Source organism: Dromaius novaehollandiae, chromosome 6 (genome assembly GCF_036370855.1).
Source record: "Dromaius novaehollandiae isolate bDroNov1 chromosome 6, bDroNov1.hap1, whole genome shotgun sequence".
NCBI lineage: Eukaryota > Metazoa > Chordata > Aves > Casuariiformes > Dromaiidae > Dromaius > Dromaius novaehollandiae.
Window position 1 is genome coordinate 39,714,407 of NC_088103.1, and position 23,840 is coordinate 39,738,246.

Sequence of the window (23,840 nt, forward strand, 5' to 3'; positions counted from 1 at the left end):
TGAAAAATGTTATTTTAGTTTATGAAAGTCATCTTTATAAAATGGACATTATTCTTGCAATCAATCAGATAAAAGGTGCATCTATTCAAAACTGTTATAAACTAATTGGGAAATTCATCTGTCTTCACTGTTCTTCAGTTAGTCTGTGATAACATTCTCTGGTCTTTTTGTTGCTTAGTTTCCAGCAGAACAGAAAGATGGCTTGGGGCGGGGGGGGGGGGGGGGGGGGGGGCTGGGGGGTGTTGCATACACAGTTTTGTAAGAATAGGTAGGCAGAAGAGGGAGGAAGAGGATGAATGGAAAAGGGAATGCATTATAAGGGCTGTTCAAAATTCAGAGATAGAAGGTAGGCGAAGGTCTCCCCCTCTATGACTTGTCAACATAGAAAAACAGTGGTAGGTTCGAGCAAGACTAGGACCAGTCTCCTGATGTTTCATCTAGTGCTTTACTCTGTCACAGTTTCTCAGAAATAATCCTGCTTATGTTCAGTTATTCCTTGACCTTGCTTACATGTGTAGGCTGCTGCGCCGCCTCTGCCCCTCCATCCTGTCCAATGCGAAGATAGCAATGGAGAGTTAGCAGTACAGAAGGTTTTAAATAGATGTTTTTTTCAGACTGCGTTCAGATTTAGCTTATTTTCTTAATATAGCAAGAACATTGAGCATGTGAAAATGTTAATATTTTCAGTTGCTTAGATGAAGAAACATTCCAAAGATAACTGGTGCTATTTTTGAGAAATTATAGCAATGTACCTTGTCTTTCAGACAATTGTTGTAGAGACTTGTACAACTCTGGCATATTGGTTCTTGTATTTTTAAATTTTATTCTTGAGGTTCTGCATGGGAAGGAGTTATTTTAAAAATTCATTATTATTTGATTGCAAGTTGGATGTGAGCCAACTAAATTTTTGAATTTAGAAGAAAATGCAGCATCAGCTTCTCTGGAACTGTAATGGAATGAAACTCTCCAAGCACTCATTAAAAGGGCTTCTGATGTCTAGCAAAATTAGATGAGGTGTAAATCACTGAACTACCATATGTGGATTTGAAATGGAATATTTAATTCTGCAGAATCCAAACCCAAAGCTAAAGGGAAATTTAATTACACCAGCATAATATCTTGATGAAGGAAGAAGTAAAAAGCATTTTAAAGGTTTTATATTTAATTTTTAAAAATGTTTATTGAGGGAATCTCCATTGATCTCTATGTTATTATGTGGCATATAGGCAAATGCTGGAGGAATAAGAATAAGGCACAGTAATAGCCTTCCTCCACTGAAGAGTTTCTAAGTGTTTTTAAAACATTAATAGAAAATTCTGATAGTAGAATCCTGATAAATATTATTTCTTCCCCTAGCTTTCTCCTGATTGTCCCCTGCCCTTTGATACAGCTGGTGTCTGGGGATGCCTCCTATCGCTCCCCGGTCACTGAAGTACCGGAGGTGGTTCCCCTGGGGAGGTAGAAGGGATCAGAGGCTATGAAATATTCTCTCCTTTGAGTCTCCTCTTATTCAAAATGCAGCTGAAAACTGCTGTTTTGTCAATAATAATATTAGTGACAGTAATTATTTCTACTCCTGTTGTATCCATTGACCCTTGTTGGGACTAGGGGCTCACTATTCTGATGCTGTGCAAGTTTCAAAGAAGGAATCTGTCATGAAGAATTTGCAAACTGAGACTGCAAACAGACCTGTTTAAACAGAAATACTTTTTCGTTCTCATTTGTGTTGCATATAAAAATGGAATACAATTTTGTACAGAAATTTCCTTCATTGTGATGGAATGAATGAATAGACTTTTCCAGAGGAATCACTTTTAAGGCAAGAGACAGATCGTACAAGAGACCTGGAATTGGAGGAAATATTATGCAAAGTTTCAATTTTTTTGAGTTAAGAATAAAGACATTCTTCAGAAAAGTAATGAGCTTTGAATGACTCAGGATACGCAGCTCTGTGCCGAGAATAAGGCAGAGATTTGGCCCCTTCTCATTGTTGTGTGGAGTGGGAAAGTGAGGCAATGGGAGTATGCTGGGATCAAAGGATGGCTGGTAATTTATTTTGTGTCCTTTTCTACAGCTACTTTGATATCCACTATAAGCTGAAATGAATAACATTCATTTCTTGAGGAAAATACGGTGCATTTGAAAGCCAGTGTTCAAATGCGCAATAATCCAGTCTGTCTTCCTTTGTGTTATCCAAAGCAGCAGCATCTTCAGCTTGAGATAAGGGTAGGAAGACTGCTTAATTTCAAAGGTTTTCACTTTTATCTTAGACTGGAAAATCTGAATACTTTAATGGGTTTAGGTTTTTAATTTAATTCCAGGTTGCTCATCATTTCACCTTTCAGCTGGGTTATACAGATAATTCAATCATATTTCCCTTGACAAGCCATCTGAATTATGCTTATATTTCTCTGCAGATGTGAAATTCAGCAACCATAATAGAGACTGATGACGGACTGTCTTACCTTCCCTCCCTTTTTCTTCTTTAATTTTGGCTCTGTTCTGGTCTTGCTCCGTAATATAGACCTTTTCCAGCACAGGCACTTAAAAGACAAATCTTGTATGAAAATGTTTTGTGGCACTTTCACATAGACATAATATCAAAAGGTTTGGTGTAAGGCCAGAGAGTAGTCATAAGACAAGAAAAGGACCCAAACTGCACAAAGAGCATATTTTGGGAGGTTTGGGGAGCATGGGCTCTAGTTTTGCCCAGAGTTCAAATAACCCCCTCATCTGTTTACATACTTTCTGCCCTGCATAAAAATTCTTTTTCACAAAGAGACCTTCGCTCTTGTTTGGGGTAGATATGTTTCGCCTTGCAGTCTAGCACACAATCAGGCCTTAACCGGTAACTCAAATATGCAAACACCGAGGAGGATTCTCTGATCTGATTCTTGACGCCAAGTGGGTCATCAAGAAAGACACAAAAAAAAGGCAGTAGTTTCTTAAATTCATATTTTTCTGTCAGACTTTACAAATTAATTTTGTGTGCAAAAGGTCTTCTCTTGGAAGTACCCCAACCCAAATTCAAACATTTCACAAATTTCAGTGAACAAATGATAAAATGAATGTCATGAATTTCCTCACTCAGATAAGGCCTGTCTTTTTAATGACAATACTCCTTTTGAGATGGCTACGCATGATATAACTTTTCTCCCACATTCATTTCATTACCCCTGTTTTTATGCTAACCGTTAAGGTGAAAACAGTGATAGCTGCTCTGGAGTTAACCAGGGCCACTCTACTAGAGTCCCCAGGTGTGCACAGCTACTGTCATTCCACAGAGACATTTCTGCCTTCTTTCCTATATATAAATAACTATACTACCAGCACTGTCTTCTAACTAAGAAGCAAATGGGCATCAAAACCACATAAGCTTTCCCTCGAGGTCTAGCTCATAATACTTGAGAGGTTTATTCTCTTTTACTGTAGGCCATACAAACTTGCTAAAAAGCTCAGGGTCTAAAAATCTTCCTTTCACATGATATGCTGTCATTTTGCTGGTATAACTTTGCAACAGTCTTCAGAGAGATGTGGGAATACATTTTGCCCAAAATATTCACAAGGAACATCCATATTATTTATTACATATAAAACTGGCATTCATTATACTTGGCAGGTGTTCATACACAACCCTGGACATCAAACAGCTATTTTATAAGTTATTTTTGGTGCCTTAATGGAGGTAGCCCCTTTCAACCAGAGAAGTACCATTAGGATCCTTCTTCTTCATATAGGCAGCTTCTACAGTAAGGTGTGTAAATGAGGATATGTGGGAGGGAGCAGAGGGGAAGCCTGGAACAATTAGAAACTCAAAGAGTGAGTACATTCACCTTGAGAAATCATTGAACCATAAAATATTAGCAGTGTCAGACTATCACAGACTGATTACTGCTATAGCTAATGATCACTAGCGTCTTTGTGTCTTTTCGTAAAGCATTATCAATATTAGCCCTCTTCTTCATATAGGATGTCTGTACCATGTTGCTTTAATTGAAGAACAGGTGTTAACAAAGGTGTATAAAAGGAAACAAAATAAAAACAATAGACTGACTTTGTGCTTTTTTTTAAAAGCAATTCAGATAATGCAAAATGAGAGAAGATTAGATGGATATGTGAAATATGTTAAAGAACACTTTAAAATCCATTTATACTCTTATTTAAAAATGAAGGTAGATTGCTCTATTAAATAAAACTTCATGAACTTAAGAGAAACCCATCTTTCTAATACAATAATCACAGCATTCTCATCTGTAAGTGTTGTCAAGAGAGTTTTATAAGCTCTGTTTTACTATGAAACATTTTGCTTTAAGAGGGTGCATGCTTAAATTCTCCTCATATAAAAGTGAGCCAAGCATTCTGAATACTTTCTTTTAGTCTAGGATAACTTCTAACTCCTCCTAGAATAGTAAAAACACCTGGATTTTCTAGGGTCAACAGGGAAGATGCATAAAAGAAGGATCAAATTCAGAAATCATAAAAAGAGTATCAAAGTTGATGTAAACAAGAAAAGAAGTGAACAGATAAGGTCAGAATGAAAAATTAAGTCACAGAATCATACACATCCAGTTTGCCTAAGTGATCTCTAACCCAGTTCTCCTCAACCAAGGGAAAGTCTTCCTTTCTCCAGACTTTCCCCGTGGTCTCTAGGGTCTGGGATTCCTGAGGGCTGGTCTTAGCAGTAAGCAGAGAAGCAAAGAAGGCATTCAGTATCTCTGCCTTCTCTGTATCCTTCGTCACCAGGGCCCCCGCCCCATGCTCTCCCTGGTCTTCCTTTTGTTACTGATGTATTTACAAAGCCCTTCTCGCTGTCCTTGACGTCCCTTGCCAGATTCCAATCCAAATGGGCCTTCGCCTTCCTAGTCACTTCTCTGCATACTCGGAAGATGTTCCTGTAATGCTCTCGAGTGGCCTCTCCTTGCTTCCATCTTCTGTGCACTTCCTTCTTCTGTTTGAGTTTTGCCAGGAGCTCCTTGTTCATCCATGCAGGTCTCCTGCCCCCTTTGCTTGACTTCCTGCTCATTGGGATGCACTGCTTTTGAGCTTGGAGGAAGCGACCCTTGAATGTTAGCCAGCTCTCTTGGACCCTTCTTCCTTCTAGGGCCCTATCCCATGGGTTTCTTCCAAGAAGGTCCCTGAAGAGGCCAAAGTTTGCTCTCCTCAAGCCCAGGGTTGTGATCAGACTTTTTGCCCTGCTTCCTCCTCACAGGATCCTGAGCTCCACCATCTTGTGGTCACTGCAGCCAAGGCTGCCCACAGCCTTCACATCTCCAGCCAGCCCTTCCTTGTTTGTTAGTACAAGGTCCAGCAGTGCACCTCTGCTCGTTGGCCCCTCCATCACCTATGTCAGGAAGTTATCATCAGTGCTCTCCAGGAACCTCCTGGATTGCTTGTGCCTTGCTGTACTGTTCCTCCAGCAGATATCAGGGTGGTTAAAGTCCCCCCATGAAAGCCAGGGCCTGTGATCATGAGGCTACTTCCAGCTGTCTGTAGAAAGCCTCATCTACTTCCTCTTCCTGACCAGGCAGCCAGTGTCACCCATGTTAGTCCACCCTCTAGTCCTTACCCATAAGCTCCTGACCTGCTCATCATCCACCCCGAGGCAGAGCTCCATACATTCCAGTTGCTTTCTCACATAAAGGGCAACTCCCCCACCTCGCCTTCCTGGCCTGTCCTTCCTAAAGAGCCTGTAGCCATCCCTGGCAGCATTCCAGTCATGTGAGCTATCCCACCCATGTCTAATTGCAATGAGATCACATCCATGCAACCACACAGAGCTCCAGTTCCTCCTGTTTATTCCCCACGCTGCATGCATTTGTGTACAGGCACATCGGAGAGGTACTCGAGCATGCTGATTTCCCAGGAGGGGGGCAAGGGGACTCCCCATAGTCTTGTCTAGTAAGAACTTCCTTAGCTGCATGCAATTGCTGGAGGTAATGCCACCTGAGCCTCATCTGCCTGCCTGGTCTCAATAACTCTCCCCTTCCTCCATCTTTCCTAGTTTAAAGCCCTTCTTACCATGTTGGCCAGCCTGTTGGCAAAGAAAGATGTGTGTGCCCTGTTAGCGAGGTGGATCCCATCTCTCCCAGTGAGTTGTCAGTCTTCAAACAGGGTCCCATGGTCATAGAAACCAAAACCCTGTTGCCAACACCAGCGGCGCAGCCAGTTATTTACTGGGAGTACCCCTCTACTCCTCCTCCCATCCACCCCCCTCACTGACAGGATCGAGGAGAAAACAGCCTGGGCCCCCAGACCCCTGACCATTGTCCCCAGAGCTCTGAAATCCCATCTGATACTTCCCAAGGTGCCCTTGGCAGTATCATTGGTGCCAATGTAGAAGAGCAGCAGGGAGTGATAGCTGGATGGGTGGACAAGCCTCAGCAGTCTTTCACACCTCGAATTTGAGGCCCCAGCAGGCAACAAACCTCTCTAGACAAGGGGCCAGGTCAGCAGACAGGTGCCTCTGTCCCCTGCAGCAGGGAGTCACCCACTACAATCACTCTCTGCTTCTTCTGGGTGCTGGTGCATGGCACAGGGTCCATCAGCTCAGTTGCTTCACTTGAAGTCATGCCCAGCTCTTCCTCAGTTTGGAGGGCACTGAACCTGTTCATCAGCTGCAGGGTTTCAGGAGGAGCAGCAGCCTTACTCTTCATACAAGAAGTGACCAGTTTCTAGCCTTCATCTTCTACAGAGTTATGACTAACTCTTCGACACAGCAGAGAGCTTGCTTGCATCCCCACTGCTACAGGGGGTTGAGACTCTTGAAGCTGTAGGTCTCTCAGGATATCCTCTCTCATCTTGTCAGATACCACACAACCTGCTTACCTCCTCCCATAACTCCTCCACCTGGCAACACAACTCATCAACCACAGCACACCTCCTGCAGAAAAGATGACTGTCAGCCCCAGCATCATGGAGAGACCCCAGGCACTCTCTGCAGCCTGAGACCATGCAGAGCTGCATCCACTGTCAGAAGGTCAGTCTGGGTGGAAGCCTCCAACACGGCAGATGCAGCAGCTCCAACGGCTGCTGGAGAACACACTGCGGCATGTCACAGCCATACTGAGGAAGTGCACCATACTGTGACTGGAGAGGAGGGCCCCTTCTTTGCACCCTGCTGCACAAACTGCTGCCTCTGTTAGGTGCCCCCTGGGCCTGGCTCTTATATAGCCTCTCCCCAGCACTGACTACCAGGGTGCTTGACCCACCCTAATCAAGGGTCAGCATGGAACACAGGTCCCAGCTCCCTCTGATCAGGGGCAGCCAGCAGAGCTGCTCAGCAGTGGCCACACCCAGCTACGCCCAGCTAGAGCTTCCCAGGAGAAGTTAAGGCCTGCTGTAGCTCTCCTTGCCTAGCTCTGCTTACCTGCCAAAATATTGTAACTTCTCTTACATTAGGGTAGCTCTTCCACCAGTAGGTTATGCAGCCATGGTTTATGACAAATTATTTTAGGCAGTGTAATTAGACATTTGAATTATTTAAGCAGATGGAAAGTTGCTCAGCCCAAATTAAGATTTTTTTCTCACTTTGTTTCCTGATAAATGGCAAAACAATCTTCCTGTAGTCTGGAAAGGGAAGGAAAGGGAGAACTACAAACTACGGTAAACTTAATTATACTGTTGTGTTAAAAAGCTTTATTGTGAAAACAAAATAAGAATACTCTGCTTCTATTACTCTATTATTAGACCTGGCTATTCTCACACTTTCATATAGCCTAAGGTAATTTGTCCTCAAAGCAAAACAAAATTATTCGTAGTTAGTGGCACACCTGATCTGCAGTCTTACTTTTTATCATGCAGTTCTCGATCTTGATAATGACACTCAGCTAATAACTTTTCCTGGCAATGATAAAGCCACAAATCTGGTCCATTAGATGTAATCAAAATCATATTGTATAATCTTATTTTGAACTTCATTTTAATATTCAGCATCATTGTGTGCAACTTTGACAGAAGTAAACTGTGATACATGGAATTAATTTCAGTGGGCCAGATGGCCTCATAATGGTGGTGGACAGTTAAAGTCAACATGGCTGGGAAGGGCAGCTGAGAAAATGAAACTCTGCCACCTGTGTCTTTGCTTAAAGCTTGTGAAATCACTTTTGGAGGACTTCAAGAAATATTGGAGAATCTGGAGAGCAAAAAGGGTCAAAATCAAGGGACAAGCCATTGTAATGTGGCATAATCTTTGCAAAAAAGCAGCAGTCTTCTGACTACATGCTAGTATGGGAGTTATTACTATTTCAAGCACAGATCTGTCCTACTCAAATGGAATGTGAATATTATCTTGCCACTTGTGACTCATTCAGTGCTTCAGCATTTTTTATTTTATTTCTGCTTCCTTGTGCTATTTCTTTATACTTATCATCAGTTATGTGTCCTTCTTTCTACTATTTATGTTATTCTTTTTGATTTTCAGATCATTAAAGAGTTTTTGATGCAATCAAGTTAATTTTTGCTAAATTTCTAATCTTTCCTCCATGTTAGGATAGTTTTCTGTTGCGTCTTTATCTCCTGCATTTCTTTCTTCCTTGTCTCTTCTCAGATACTTGCGTTTCCCTGAGCTATTTGAAGTCCATTGCCCTTATTTTGTTACTCACAATTTAAAGGAAGAGTGGAAGACTTAAAATTTTTTTGATCTCTTTCACTTGAATTAACTTCCACTTTAAGATTCTCAACCACTTCCTCCTGACAAATTTGAATTAAATCTGAAGTAACTACTTGCTGTGTAATTTCCTCCACTTCATGAAAGAAGTTGTCCCTAGCACATTCAAAGAATTGCACAGACCATCTAGGTCCTGTTTTTTTGCTTTTTCTGACAGATCCCCAGATAGTTATATTCCCATCTAACCACTAGGTCCTGCCATTCAGATATTTCCAGTTTCTGCCCCTTGAATGTCTCAGATTGTTGCTATACTGTAAAAACCTCCAGATTAGAAAAGCTTCAGTCTAAACCTGTCATCATGCACACTTTATTCTTTTCTGCCCCATATTTGAACTGGCCTTCAACAGGCCTTCCTGTCACTTTTTCCTGGACTTCAGGACAAGTAAATATGCCCTTTACAAGCCATATCACTTGACTTTTTCCTGTGTCTGTTCTTCTAGAATATGCTACACAAATACTGTTCTATACAGAATATTGCTATACAGAATATTGTTCTCTAACAATATTCTAGTACTGCTATTTACCTAGCCACAACTCTGTAACGTCAGTTATGTCACAGTAGTGTATTAAAACCATAAAGTCTAACAGTTTATTTTTTAGACTGCAAAATTTGTGGATCTGTGTCTCAGAAGTTTGACGGACAGCTTCTTCATTCTCTTTTTTCTCTTGCAATTTTTTTCTCTTCTTTCCTCTCTCCCCATCACCTTGGCTTTGACCATGCATATTTTGTATCTATCCTCTGATATAGGGGAGAGGGGTAATTTTTTTCCTCTAAAATCTGCAGTATCTTTTTGACCTTTTAATACTAGTTCAAAGCTTCACTTACGAAGAGAGACCTGCTAGGCTAGTGAGAACAGTCTTTTCAGCAGTCATGCCTGCAGACAGCCATTCTGCATTGGAGGAAGCCAAAGCCCACCTTCACAGCACCGCTGCAGCCCGACCGTTCACCCAGTCGTGGTCTGGGCCTTTCCTCCTAGCTGAGGGCATTGACAAAAACAGCATCTCTGCACCACGCTGCTTCAGCCTCACTCATACCATACACGGCAGTAACACTAGTGCCCAAGTGGACAAAGAGCAAGTGCTAAGTATGAAGATATTTTGTTCTTTTTTGGCAATATCCAAGTGTGTGTCTAGGTATGTGTAAAATTTGTTACTTCAAGAAAGAAGAGAATTCTTAATAATGATTACTCCTACCACTATTTCAAGCTGCAACTTGATATGGAAGGTATTACTTTATATCTTCTGGAAAATTAATGTCTTAAGCTAATTAAATGACTGCTTTTGTCATTTTTCATATTTATACATGAGAATTATTTCTTCAAATTACTGAAAATAATTTCATTGAATTAATACAATTTGCCAATTAGATTCCTAGCATATGATGCCTCTTTCAACATTTATAAGAAAATTATTGTAAGAAAATTTACTGAGGGAAAAATTTATTCTACTCAGTTCTTTTTTAACATCTGTGTAGTAGACAAGACAGGGATCAAGGCATGCCCAGCTTCTCATTTTTGCCAGTTTTATGCAAATTAAAGAACAAAAAATGGGCATCATTTTATTGCATTATTCCATTATGCCTAATACAATTATTGTTTCAGTTTCCTTGTTGCAGCCTTGTTTTCACTTTTTTTACACATCTCACTTTCCAAAGCTTAATAGCACAAACACTCAAGTATTAACTGAGAATACAAAGAACTGTAAATATTCTTGAAGTACGTAAGAGAGAACCCATAGGAAAATCTACTAGGCTCCAAAAGGAGTAACTGGAAAAGAAAAGAGATTTTAGCAAAAGTGAGTGATTTCTTTACAGTGTTCAAACAAAACATTGAAAAATAAAGTACTGTAGAGGTTGCTACAGTAGCTATTGTTATAAGTAAAGTTTTTTTAAAAGAAAAAGTTATTAAACAACATGAGGAGATCAAACTGGAATGGAATCACTCAGATTCAGCAACATCACTCCAAAGGGGCTGAAAATACAGACTGAGAAGTCATGCTTCAGTAGCCTTAGAAGCAACACTGTAGTACTTACAAAGCTCTTGGAAAAAGTAAATGATGGGGCAGACTTACAAAGCCTTTAATAATAGTAAATACAGTCAAAAGAAAAAAAGGAAAGGCAATAGTGGATAAGAGAAAACCGGAGCATATGGTTTGTTTTGATTTTCAAATCTTTTAGTAAGTCTTTTTTCAATCTCATTCAGCAAAATAGCCTTATCCAGAAAAACACGGAATCCTCTGATAAATTCTGAAGGAAGAGCATAAATCCTGGGAAGGTCAATAGAATTTCATTACAGATAAATGCATTTTTCAACATTTTGCTGAAACATGTAAATAAATAAAGGCAACAGGGGTATAAATTCTAAATAACATTTCCTGATTTAAAAAAGAATGAGAATAAATAACTAAAAGTAAATGCCATTTCAGTTAGAAAAAGTCTAATAGATGTTTCCTTCTGGCATCATTATGGAAACTGGATAAATACAGTATACCTACTAATGATGTATAACAAAGGTTGAACTGTGAGATGGAGCTTTGCTGACAAGGAGAAAAATGCCTTAGTTTAGTCAAGATTAAGCTGGAGTGTGAGAAGCTCCAGGAGTAGCAGTGAGAATGAAATGCAGCAGAATGGATGCATAAAAATACTCAACAAAAGGAGAATTTGCATTGGAAGATGTAACTGCTTCTCAAATAATTTGTAATATATTGCAAGATGCATGAAGGTTTCAGTATGACCTATAATTACGTATCTATTCAGTAGAAAGTGTAGGCCAGACATCACAAAACCTTTTTTTGAAAAAAATCAAAGATGGTATTGAGACTCGATACTGCACATGCCCATCCCCCTGCCTCTGTTATCTGCCCTGGTATTGTTATTTCAACCCCTTTTGTTCTGTTCAAGTTATCAGTCCTGACCACTTCTTATAACAACCTTTGTACCATATAAATACTGCATTTTTCCATAAACCGATCATACTTAGTTTCTCATCTCTTCTCAACAGTTTATTATTTTTAAAATTCATTCATAGATGAAAAGGTTATCAGGTATTGCTTGGCTATTTAATTTTTAACATGTGTACAAAAAGTATATAAAAATATAATATGACTTTTTTACTGGGTCAGCAGACTTTTCTTTGAGAGCAGACAGATGTTTCAAATAAACACAATATCACTGTTAGTATTTCTGGAACTCAGGTCTTGTCTGGTCTCTATTTTTCTGAAGTCTCTTTCATCTTTAAACAGATCTGAAACCAACTTTTTTCTTTTTTTCCTTCATTTTCTTGATTCTTGATTGATTTTTATTCTTTTATTCTTGATCCAAAGTCCACAATTTTAAAAATAAGTATGTAAAAGTGCAATCCCTTTTCCCCCTAATGATAAAATTTGGCTAATGAACAGACATCTCTGTAAAAGTCTCACTTTTTCTTTGCAGGATATATTTCACACCTCAGTTTGTGTGGCTGTATAAAATACCTAGAACTGATCCTAACATTTTTTCTCCAAATACTGCTGTTTAATAAAACAACACAAACACCTATTTCCCTCTCCTCTGCTTTTTAAGGTCTTTCTGAGTTTTCTAAGCTTCCTACATCATTTACAATTATTATTGTATGGCAGTTTGCTGTCCAATATTTACTGGAACTGGTAAAAAATCCGATCTACTGTTGTTGCAAAATGTATGTGTGGGTGTTGAGAAAGATAAAATTCTCTATCAAAGTTTCATGTTAGCTTAGACATAAGGGTTGCGAACTTTGTTTTTTTCTAAATTAAGAAGAGCAGGGAAGGAAAGGGTCGTGTTATTAAATCTACAAAACTGATGCCCCTCAAGATTTGACTTACTGGATAAGACAAATACGAACAGGTAAAATTGCAACATGTGTCATTCTGTTAGGGTTAGAAAGTGCTGAGTATGGATAAGCTTGTTTTACCTCACAGCAGAGACTGATATTTTCCATGTCAGAAAGGGCTACCTGGAATGGTTCAGGTGACTCAGTATCAGTCGATGACAAGTTAGCATGGGATTTAGGGAAGAAACCTTATGCTCTCCTCCATCCAAGGTTTCCTGTGCATAATCAGCATATTTGGAAATTAAAAAGGAAAGCCTATATCCAAGTTATATTTTTAAGGTTCAGTAATGAGAAGATTCTCTATCACAAAGCCTGTACCCTGCCCAGATCTGTTAGGTTAGAACAGCTCTTGAAACTGTAGCAAATTATTCTGGGGCTATTACCTCTACCGCAGCAATCTACATGCTAGTTTTACCAATACATATATTGGTAAGGCCAGCTTAGATCTATATATCCCTGCCCAGAAGCAGTGCAGAGACTGGCTGCTTTTACTTAATGAGTCTGATAATGTCTGTCCCAAGGAGAAGGGCAAGGGCAGGGAAACATTTGTTTCTCTTAAAATCCTTGCAAAGAGGTCAACCACAAAGGAAATCTTTGTTCTCCTTCTATTCATGCAGTAATATTGTTCCTCTCAACATCATTGCAAAAATACATCTGCACTAAGTACCCTAAATAGGACTAAGTATGGTAAAGGAAAGGTGTTCTCTGCAGTAAGGCTTGCTCGATATCAGCCTGTAGGACAGCGCCAGCAGAGTAGGGGTGTGTATGTGTGTTTGCGCTGTCCACAGGGTCTTGCAGAAATTCTGAGCAAATGAAGAACTGTTTTCCTTTACCCACGCCACCCAGTCTCACTATCACAACTGTATTTTAAAGCATATAATAGAGAACTTTAAATATGCTTCAGGCTGTTTTGCTGCATGGATGCGAATGTATCAGTTATTACTTCTCTTTTTGTGAACTAGTGCTTAGGTTTTGACAGTAATAGCTAAGCCTTTGTACTTGTTGCCTCATCTTTTTTCTTTGTGTTTTACTTTCCTACTATAATGTATATACATCTCAACTCTATTCTGTAACCTCATTATCTGTTCTTATTCAGTAACTTAAAACTTCTGATGACTTATTCAAATGCTTTTAAGCTGTAAATTCTACCAAAGATGTTTTAGTATATTAGCTTTTCAGAAGTGTAAATGATTTCTATGTCAAGAACTGGAGGGATGAAAGGTGTAAAATCCAACTTCTCTCAGCCAGAGCTCTCTGTGCACTTTATCTCTGACATAAAAATATTCATCAAATCAGCATACAAGAGAACGGGTATCTGCATTTGCACACTATCCATTTCCCAGGGTTATGACATATCCAGTGCACTGATGTGACATATAGCAGCCAAAAGGTTGGCATTGCTGCATTTTTGTAGCTTGTTACTTTTTAGCCAGAAGATATCCGTCTGGTGTTTGTCCTTGCTGTTCTCCTAAATCTAGAAACCTTTCTAGTTGCTTTTAGGTTCTTAGTCATGATCGGTTATGCAGTATGAATAGTGTCATACTACTCTTTGCACCTTTTATAGCTGCCCTAATCTTTTCCTGATATGCTATTTCTGTGTTTCTTTCAGTTTTATAGAATTCTTACCTAAAAGCCTGCTTAAGTTTGTCCAATATAGGTTAGCATTTTTCTTCCGTTTTTTTTTGTATTTGTGATTGAAGAAGAAATTTGGTATTTAACGGACAAATGCACACTAGGCATTGTGCTTTTGAACAGATCTCTTTCCTGTAAAAGGATTGTTGAGAGGTTACCTTTGCTTTGTTAATTTTAAAAATTTAGATGATTTTTGTAGATCTGAAGCAAAATGTACATCAGCCTGTGAAAAAGATGAAGCAGGCTTTAATACTTTCTAGGTTGGTATAAAAGGAGAAAGTGGAGGAGGAATGCATCTCTCTGCTGTGTTAAGCAAAAAGTGCTTAATGTGTTCTGAGATTAAAAAGTAGTCTTTGTATCTTGGAATATAATCTTAAATTGACTGCATTTCTGGTCTCATAATGTTATTTAACAGAGGACAGTTGTTTAGCATCCTTAATCACATGCAATATTGCACAATTAGCAGACTGTTCAGCAAAAGCTTTGGCCTTAGCTTTTTTCATAAAATATAAAGCAGCATCACAATTTCCATTTCCTCTCATTGCATGAGCTCACCAATCATTTACAAGACAGAGACAAAGATGTCTAATAGTCAAGAAATGAGTCTGATCCAGAACAACGAAACGATCTATCTAAGCTCAGTTAGGGAGACAGTGTACAGACGCCTGGACTGAGAGCGGCTGCGGTTCTCCTGACATCCTCTGGAGCGAAACTTGACAAATCACTTTTCGCTTCTGTTTTCCCCATGCACACTTACCTTTACTCTCTCAGTTAAGACTGGAAGCTCCTTAAGGCACAGACTGTTTTTCTGTAATGTTTGTATTGTGCTTAGCATTGAGATCTTGGTCAGACTCTAGGTCAAACAAAGATACAAACAGTTACTGCTGGATTTTATTGTGTGCCTTACTGTAGTATCAATGTACCTTTATTTCTTGAAATTCAGCTGATGATTTAATGGTATACCTGGGAACACAGACTAGTCTATCATGCTAAACCAAAGCCAACCAATCCCTCCCCCTTCCAAGCAGGAAAACTCAATCTGGATTTAATTTCAGAATCTAACAAGGTGTCATTTGGACCTGTCTTTTCTGAAACAATATTAGGAGATTAAATTAAATATCTTTTCTTTCTCTTCTTGGAAGAGAGACATGGCATCATAAATTCTCAATTTGGCTGTTAAAAACTTCTGAAACCTTCTATTTCTGTCATTTTCTTTATTGCAAGCCTCTTTTTTTTGATTGTAAAATAAAAATATGTTAAAGCAAAGTTGAAAAAAAAAGAATGGGCTGTGCATGGCACATCTTGCTGGAAAAAAAAAATAAGGTCATTTAGGTAATTTTATTAGAATGATTATTTTTTTACACCTCTATTTATAAAGCTGGGTACTTTTGTTACCATGACCCAGGCTGTAACTGGAGGCAGAGTCTTGATTAGTACTGTAAAACGTTAAGACAGACAAAATGTTAGAAAGTTCAGAACTTCAAAACAACAAGCTCTAACAGCTCTTCTAGTATTAGCTGCCATGACTTTAAAGAAAACTCCCCCGAACTTTCCAGGACGAGAGGTGAACACCGCGCGGCTGCTCCCCGGAGAGGCGGCCCTGGAGCCCCAGGCCCCGCGCAGAAGGGAACGCGGCAGCGGGCCGACTGCCCGGCCAGCGCTGCCCCCTCGAGCCGGCCACGGCCGACGAAGCCAGCAGAGGGGCCGGGCCGGGCGGGACCGGACGAAGCCAGCCGCAGCCACCCTGCTCCCGCCGCCAGCAACGGACACCGCGCGCCGGGGCGGGGCGGGGCCAGGGCGGCACGGGCCGCTCCTTCCGCCCCGCGGCTGGCAGGCTGTGGGGCCGGGCAGGGGCCGGCACGCGCCCCTCTCCCCAAAACGCCCTGCCGACTCCCCGCCCGTCTATAAATAAAGCGTGAACGGGCAACGCACGCAAGGCCAGGCCAAGCGGCGGCGGGAGGAGGCGGCTGCGAACGCCCATACGACCCGCCCCGGGCGTTTCGGGAGCGCGGCAGCCGCCGGCCGGCGGGCGCTGGGCCTTTAAGGGCTGCGCGGCGGCGCCCGGCGAGAGGGGACTGCGCGGTGCCGTTCCGCCCCCTTCCCCCGCCTGTTTTAGGCACGGATGGGCGACATCTCTGTTGAGCCGCAGCCAGCAGCGCAGGTTGCTCTCGCTGGGCGCAGGGGAAGGGGCGGGAAGGCGCTTGTGGGCGCAGGAGTTGCTGGTGTGAAATCACCCCGGCTGCCCCTTCCCCTGCCCCGGATGGGGGCGGGTGGCGGTTTCCATCGCCCCCGAGCCGGGCCGAGCCCCCCCCGTCCGCCGGCGCCGCGGGGGCCCCGGCAGCGGCCGCCGCGCTCCCGCTGAGGGCCGGGCGGAGGGACGGATCCAAGTAGACCGGGGGGGGCATTGAACCGACCGGAGCAGCGAGGAGATTACAGTTAGCCTTTAAAAATGGCTGCTCGGAGCTGTCAGCTGGGACGGAGCGGCTGTTAACCCTTCTCTTCCGCGCGTCCCCGCGCGGTGACTGGCGGCGTGGGGGCAGCTCCGAGGCCTGCCCCAGCCCCGGCGCGGTGGGTGCGCAATGCTGCGGCGGCTCCAGCCTGCCGCCCTCGCCTCCCATCTGCCCGGCGAGAGGACGGCGGCGGCCCCCGCCCCCCGCGCTCCTCCTCGCCGCTGCCTGCGCGTGTGCCGCGGGCAGAGCGACTACAAAGGAGGAGGGGGAGGCCGGGGCGATGTGATCGCGGGCTGTGTGTGTGCGTGAGCGCGGGGGGGGCATCTCTGCGAGGAGAAAACGCAAGGTCAAGAGGCAGTCCTGCTCCTCCATGGGCGAGGAGGGGAGCAATGAGCCCTGAGGAGGACGGGGAGAAGGGGCGGATGGCTGAGGGCTCCTAGTGCCGCGCCGCGCCTCGGGAGCGACGGGGGTTTGCCGGGGCTGGAGGAGGCAGCGGAGGGGTCGGGCGGGAGAGGAGAGGAGAGGAGAGGGAGGCAGGAAGGAAGCGGGGGGTTTGAATCTCCCCGGCTGGATTATTTCCCTCCAGGAGAGCCTCCCGGCGGCCGCCCGCCCGGCGCGGCAGCGGCGCTGCCCTGGGGGAGCGCGGGCGGCGCTGCCATCGCTGCCGGCGCTGCCATCGCTGCCGGCGGCCGCGGCGCGGCGAGGATGGAGCTGGGCAGCGCCGCGAGGAGAGCGGGAGCTGCCCCGGCGCCCCTGGGCGCCTGGAGACCTTTCCCCTCTCCTTGCTGCTGCTGCTTCTCCGCGCTCCTCGACGTGAACAGCTGGCTGCTCTTCTACGGCTTCTTGTACCTGGCCCTCTACGCCCAGGTGTCCCAGTCCAAGTCCTGCGACAAAATCTCCTGCTTCTCGGGTCATTGTGTCAACTCCACCTGCGTCTGCGACCAGGGCTGGGTGGGAGACCAGTGCCAGCACTGCCAGGGCAGGTTCAAGTAAGTTTCTGATTTCTGCAATTCCCTTTTTCTCCTCTCTACACCAGTGCTTGCCCTTTTTGTGTCATTACTAATTGCCTGGAGTTTTTTTGCTTGTGTCTGCTATGATTTTGTTATGTGTGGTGGAAGTATGTGACAGAAGTTAAGGATGAAACAGGCCCCTTCGCTTTGTGGTCCATCTCTCTAAAAATAGAGGATGTAGTCGTCAGATGGAAAAATGTACCTGGTGACTTGCCACTGAAAATAGGCTACTCCACTTGATTGGAACTGAGAGACAAGGAGAAATCGGCCTAAAGCTGTGTCACTGCTGTCCCTTCTGGAAGTGTCATGGAAATGACATGAGTACTTCATGAGGTTGCCTAGTGAGCAAAAATATTAACGGATTTGAATTTCTTTTCCCTTCTGGAGATTGAAAGTCCTTTTCTCATTCCAGTCTTCCACCCTCTCTTGCAAGTGCCTTAACTAAGTGGGCATTAGTCGTGCACATTCAGGACAGCATAAACGTATTTTTATACTATTACTGAAATGTGCATCACCAATGATTAGGTTTGCAGGAGAGGAGACTGTGGTGTAACTGTAAAACAATAACTTAACCAAATATCTTCACAAACGAGTGAGTGGTCAGTAAAGATAGAACTACCTTATTCTGAAAAGCAAATGTGATACCAAGTTGTTGATCAGTGAGAGAGAAGCACACACTGACACTTGCTTTTCTCTATGTAGTCTAAAAGAACACTTGGTTTATAGGGCTGTCACTTTTTCCCCCCTTTTGTATGTGTGTTTCAGACTTCAGTGTATAGGTTGGCAGTGAAGAACACTGTTGTAGGTAACATTTTGCTGTTATTTCACTATATAACCTTGGACAGGATACTTCATTTCATTCCCTTGTAAAATATCCATTAAAAGCAAGAACTATATTTATGAAGTGTGTTGACAGATATTGCTGAAAAGTGCTATAATATCTAGTTAATAACAATGTATTAGTGAGGCTGTATTTTACAGAATATAAATTTTGCTTTTGGAGAGTATGTTAATAGGTTAAAAGTACCCATAATTGTCCATTTTAAATTGTGCAGAAGTTTAGTTTTCTCTTTGGAGTGCTAAAACTAAGCTACATAATTTACATGTTTTTTAATATTTAATCTGAGGTCACTTATCCCTAAAGAAACAAAAAGTGAATAAAGTAATTTGTTAACTTGGGAAGTTAAGGAGTAGTCAGCAGTCAGACATGTTAGCCAAATTAATCTACATACAGTAGAGAAAGAAGCAGTTCCCTGGTAGTGTCATATTTGGTGGATTACTCTATCAATGAGATTACAATTGAGGTATAAAGGCAATATAAGGCAAACATAATACATGGATGTATTAAGACATCCTCCTGCGTGTGAACTTGAAAATGAGATTTTAAAGTTGATCATCTGTTACCTGTGTGTATTGAGGATTTGGGGTTTGTCCATGATCTGTGTTCTGGAACAATAGGCTAATTGCTATAAAGATTGTGAATGAGGACAGGAGGCCTAGGTGAATCTTCTTTGTGCATGATGGTGTGCAGGAGCCGTGATTGTAGAGCTAGTATTTCCTAGCTTTAAAGGGATTATTATACACTTTACCTTGACACATAACAGTCCCTAATAGTGCAAGGGCTCAGGCAAATTTTATTCTCTTAAATTTAAAAGCTTTTTGTGAATTAGTATATTCTCTGAAGAATAGAGCTAGATGACACAGAGAACTAGAGCTGATGGCACAAGGATGCCTTTAGGCAGTCCTTAGAAGAATTTCTGTGATTATTTGTTGTTAAAATGTTTTTGTTTATTATTTACATTGGTTACATCTGTGATGTTAACTTAATGGGAGAAGGCATGGTGGTTGTGTTTTCTCTGCTCACTTCTGGTAGAATGCTAATAATCCATCTCCACCTAGAGGAAGTTTGGTCTGAGTGTTGAAAAGACACCTTTTATGAGCCAAGCTAATGCAGTGTTTAACTGATGTGCCTTTAGGAGTTTTGGTGAAAACAAAATAGATTTCTCATTAACCTGTGTATTTTTTCATGCTTATCTTGTAATGATAATGATAGTGATGCTTGCATTATGATTTTTGTCACAGAAGTAAGCTTTTTCTGTCATTTTTTGAGACCTGCTTTTTTTTTCATTTTTTCCCCCTCCCCCAGAGGACATTTTCATAGTAATGTCTTTGATTGGTCACTTTAAATCTTTGTTCTGCAAAGCAGAATATACTCTACAATCAAGATAACCATTCTAAGACCTAAAGCTTTGCCAGTCTTGTGAGCTGGGGGTAGTATTAAATATGCTAACATATGTTAGAACACAAGCAGCAAATTAGAGTCACTGTATTTTGAATCTTCAAAACTCGTGGGTGTCAAATGGATGATCAGTCAAGTCCTTGTATTTACAGAACAGTTGGAAAATGAATATTGGGCTACCCCAGATGCCAGGTGATTACAGACCTTTCTGACTTCAGCAGAGTATTGGTAGTTTGAGTTACTGTAATGGAGCTTTTGCACATTGTTCCAATTGTCTGTGAAGCATGATTATCTACTTTCTACACCATAGATTTTTACAGCAGTGGTACTTGTGTTTGTCCAGTTAGGTTGGATGTGTATGATCTTGTGAGCAGTTGCTTCAGTCAGTAAGAATTATTATGGAGAATATTTCAGAAAAGCAGAAAGATTGATAAATATGTTTGGCTATTATAAGCCCATTGAGAATTAATTTGTGGGTTAAGTGTGATATATATGAATGTTAATAAGTTAATAGAACCTTGTATATTATTTCAAACACATTGTTTCACAGTTTCAGCAATTTGAAGTGCCTGTATATGTCCATATTGTTACGGAAGGTTAAAATAAACTTTTAATGACCTAAATTTGACTGGTGTAAAGCCTGTTTTCTGTCATTGAATTATTTAAATAGTTATTTTCTCATTTCTGGGAATGAATGACTTGCATAAACAAATGTCAGAAACATTATCATAAGAGAAGTACTCTAACTAGGGGAAACATGGGACCATTAATTCTTTTGTGAGAGATGTGCAGTATTTTTGGTTTTGTTTATTTCTTTTCTAAACTAAGAAACAACAGCATAGCAGAGAAATGTCAAAAATGATTAATCGGTCTCAATCTTAGTAAGCAGGTATCAAAGTTAATTGACAATTCTGTGTAATCCTGCCTTTTTCCTGTAGGAAAACTACTGAGTGAGTAAGACTACTTTTCAAATGTTGCTCTGGAAGGGATGAAAGATGGATGAGGAAAAATAACTGAAAAGATTCTTCAGCACAATTTTTATTACTTTTATTCATCAACTTATATATTTACTCCTTATGTTAAGTGGGAAGTATGTAAAACACATTATGTAAATGGTATAGCTTTGTTATTCTTACTGTGTTGCATGCACATCCTTGTCTTTTTGCAGAATGTTCTAGGCCTCATTTCTGTCTGATGGTAAATTATTTTATCCTCTGTTCTGAATGGATGTCTGAATGCAATTCTGACTTATTTTCAAGTTTTTAACACATTTTATTCTACTCTGACAAAATGCAAAACACACTTATATCAAAGTAAAAAGGGAAATCCAGTTACTAAAAGAGAGGGGACGAGAATACTGTCTGTCCGCTTCCTGGAGATATGGTAAAGGTATGAAAGCCAAAGGGAAAGCGGGTTCTGTTTTTATAGCAGGGAGCTTCAAACGGCACAGTTGCCAAGATGGGAAGAGATAAAAATACAAGCATAAAAGCGCAGCGTTCAGTTTTACTTTCACTATGTCATTGCACTTCACTCTGTTTAATTCTTTTTTTTTAACAGTAATCTTCTTCAGAAGTTTCTGTGACTAAACATGGCTGTCCCCAAACAGTAAAATCTTATTTTATTGCTTGCATTTTATCTAAACCATTATACATGCAAAAATCTCTTCACTAGTATGATTTTTTTGTAATGAAAAATCTGTGTTGTAAGACCCTGATCATAAAACACTTCTTACTTGTGGTTTTGAGCATGTTCTCAGGAATATGTAGAAGTGCTTGTTAGGCTTAGACACTTTTGAACTTTGAGCAGGCAAAAACCTGCTGGTAGAACGCTAGCAGTTCCATTGTATAAGCAGATCCAGTTTAGGGCTCTTTGGTTTAAAAGAAAAAACAAAAACAAAACAAAACTCCCAAAGTAAAAATCAAGTATGTTAATTCCAAACCAGTGTTTACTAGCCACTTAGTAAATGAGATCATCCCCAATTCTCAGGTCTATCAGGACAGCAATGCTATGTCCTATAATACCTGCTAGTTTAGATTCTCACATTGCTGTGAGTTCTCTAGATGTTAAATGGCCTTATGTAGTGTGGTCAACCTCAGCTTATAGGTCATACTCACCTTTTGATTTTCTGTTGCTATTTTCTCTCTTGTGCTTTCTTTAGCAAGGTCCAATTTTTCTGGTGTAATGCTTACTGTGGGAAGTCTAAGCAAGAGATTTTGTTTTGTTGCTGGACACTGACTACTGCTTTAGTCCGACTTGGCTTTGAAGATTGTGTTTCTCAAACTTGTTGAACTTGCCATCTACTTCTGACTTCTGTGCCTTTGCATGGTCTGCTAAAATGGCAGCACTTTGTCCCTCTAGGGCAGGAGGATGAAAATCGGTGGTCCTTACAGGCCAGGAGTGTTTACACCCATCTCTTCCTGGAGAAGATGAATTGCTGCTGATTTCAGGGTAGTTGAACTCTGTTGCAGATTGCTTTTCTCCCCTTTTCACCTTCCAGCAGAGAATCTTTCTGTGAAGTGAATCTTTCACTTTAGTCCACAAAGGACTTAGCTGCAGTTTAAGGATGACTATTTGAAAAGTGCAAACTTCTCTAAAGTAGAATTATTTTCTTGTCTTTGAAAAATGCTGGGTACTGATAACAGTTTCTGTAAATTCTCTTTAGTGATTTGATGAGTAAAAACCCAGAAACTTAACTTAATTTCAGCTCTGGGAGTCCTAAGTGTTGGAGGATTTGCAAGCAGGCCAAATAGCTTGCAAAGAATGGCTGAGAGAAAACAGTGGGTATTTGGTTACCAAGCCGGGTCAGGAAACCCTGTGGTGTGATAGGAGTTGAAACCTAGTGGCTACAGGTACGAGCATTTCATACCAAATAAGCTTTAGCATTTCAAATTAAGCTTTATTAAATTATAATGAAATATTATGTGCAACACATGTTTTTTTCTGACCCTGTTACAGTGAATTTATGTGAAACAAAGTGATGGCAACTGCTTTTTAGGGAGAGAGATGGTAAGGAAAATATTCTACTGTACAAACAGTTCCCTCTTCAGTAGGTTTTACCTACAGCTATAACACTTGAGCTGAAAACTTCACCATAACTATCCTTTGCTGAGGGACAGTCTTTCATCTTTTGAAAGTTTGTTCAAGGTATTGGAAGGTACATAAATACTAGGTAGAGCTGAAATGATTTATTTTAACAAAAATAAGATGACCTTTGCCTGTTGAGCCCTAGGCATAAATTAGTGAAAAATCTGAGGATGCTCATAGTTGCCTACAATAATTAGCAGTGCTTTTAGCACTACTGCACACTTTCTCTGCCCGGCCGTATAGGTGTGGGGTGACATTGTCTTATGCAAAAATTCTAGTAGTAGTGTAATAGCAACAGCTTCTGCTCAGAGAAGAGTAAGTGTTCTTGTTAAACATCTCCACAAACCCTGTCTTAACAGAAGGAGTAACGGAAGATCATAAGTTCTGGAGAAAAATCACTGATCTTGTATATGGGCTTTTTTGTCCTAAAGATGTTTTTATAATTTTTTTTACTCTATACAGCACTGTTTTGCAAATAATTGGTCGTGTTGTGCTTTGTGTTTCCGGGTAGAGAAGAAAACTTTTTCCTGTTAATCCCTTTCTTGTACTGAAAGATGGTCAGCGTGAAGAGCAGTGCTACTTTCGCGCTTTCCCTGTGAATCTCTTAACATAATCTCAGTGTAGTCCCGCGCTCATTTTGCAACAGATACTGATATTAGGAGGGAAGAAGTAGGGTTAACACAATTTCCATCATTTTCATGAATGCTGGGCAAAAACGATAATACAACTTAGCACTTTCTTACATTATATCTTCTCAGGCTTACTCTTACTCTGTGGGCTCTGAAGTGGCTGAGGAGTGCAGTTCCTGGTTGTGAAGTTTCAAGGGAATTCTTTTATTGGAAAGCCAGGTAGTAGGGGGTGTGTTTTGGTGCAAAAATGTGCTGTATATATAGTTTATTGGAGATTCCCATTCAT

At 41.3% G+C, this 23,840-nt stretch overlaps 1 protein-coding gene across 5 annotated transcripts in view; it reads left to right on the plus strand.

Moving 5' to 3' along the window:
* The first annotated feature begins 16,158 nt into the window (after positions 1-16,158).
* ATRNL1 (attractin like 1) overlaps positions 16,159-23,840 on the plus strand; it is a 567,608-nt gene continuing 559,926 nt past the window's right edge. For 4 of the 5 annotated variants that reach the window (XM_026096166.2, XM_064514272.1, XM_026096164.2 and 1 more), the window contains exons 1-2: positions 16,160-16,303; positions 17,179-17,581. In XM_026096166.2, coding sequence (XP_025951951.2) covers positions 17,298-17,581 — 284 coding nt within the window. In that variant the 5' untranslated portion in view covers positions 16,160-16,303; positions 17,179-17,297. Of the gene's footprint in view, positions 16,304-17,178; positions 17,582-23,840 lie in introns of all 5 variants that reach the window. The other variant, XM_026096163.2, reaches the window with a different exon arrangement.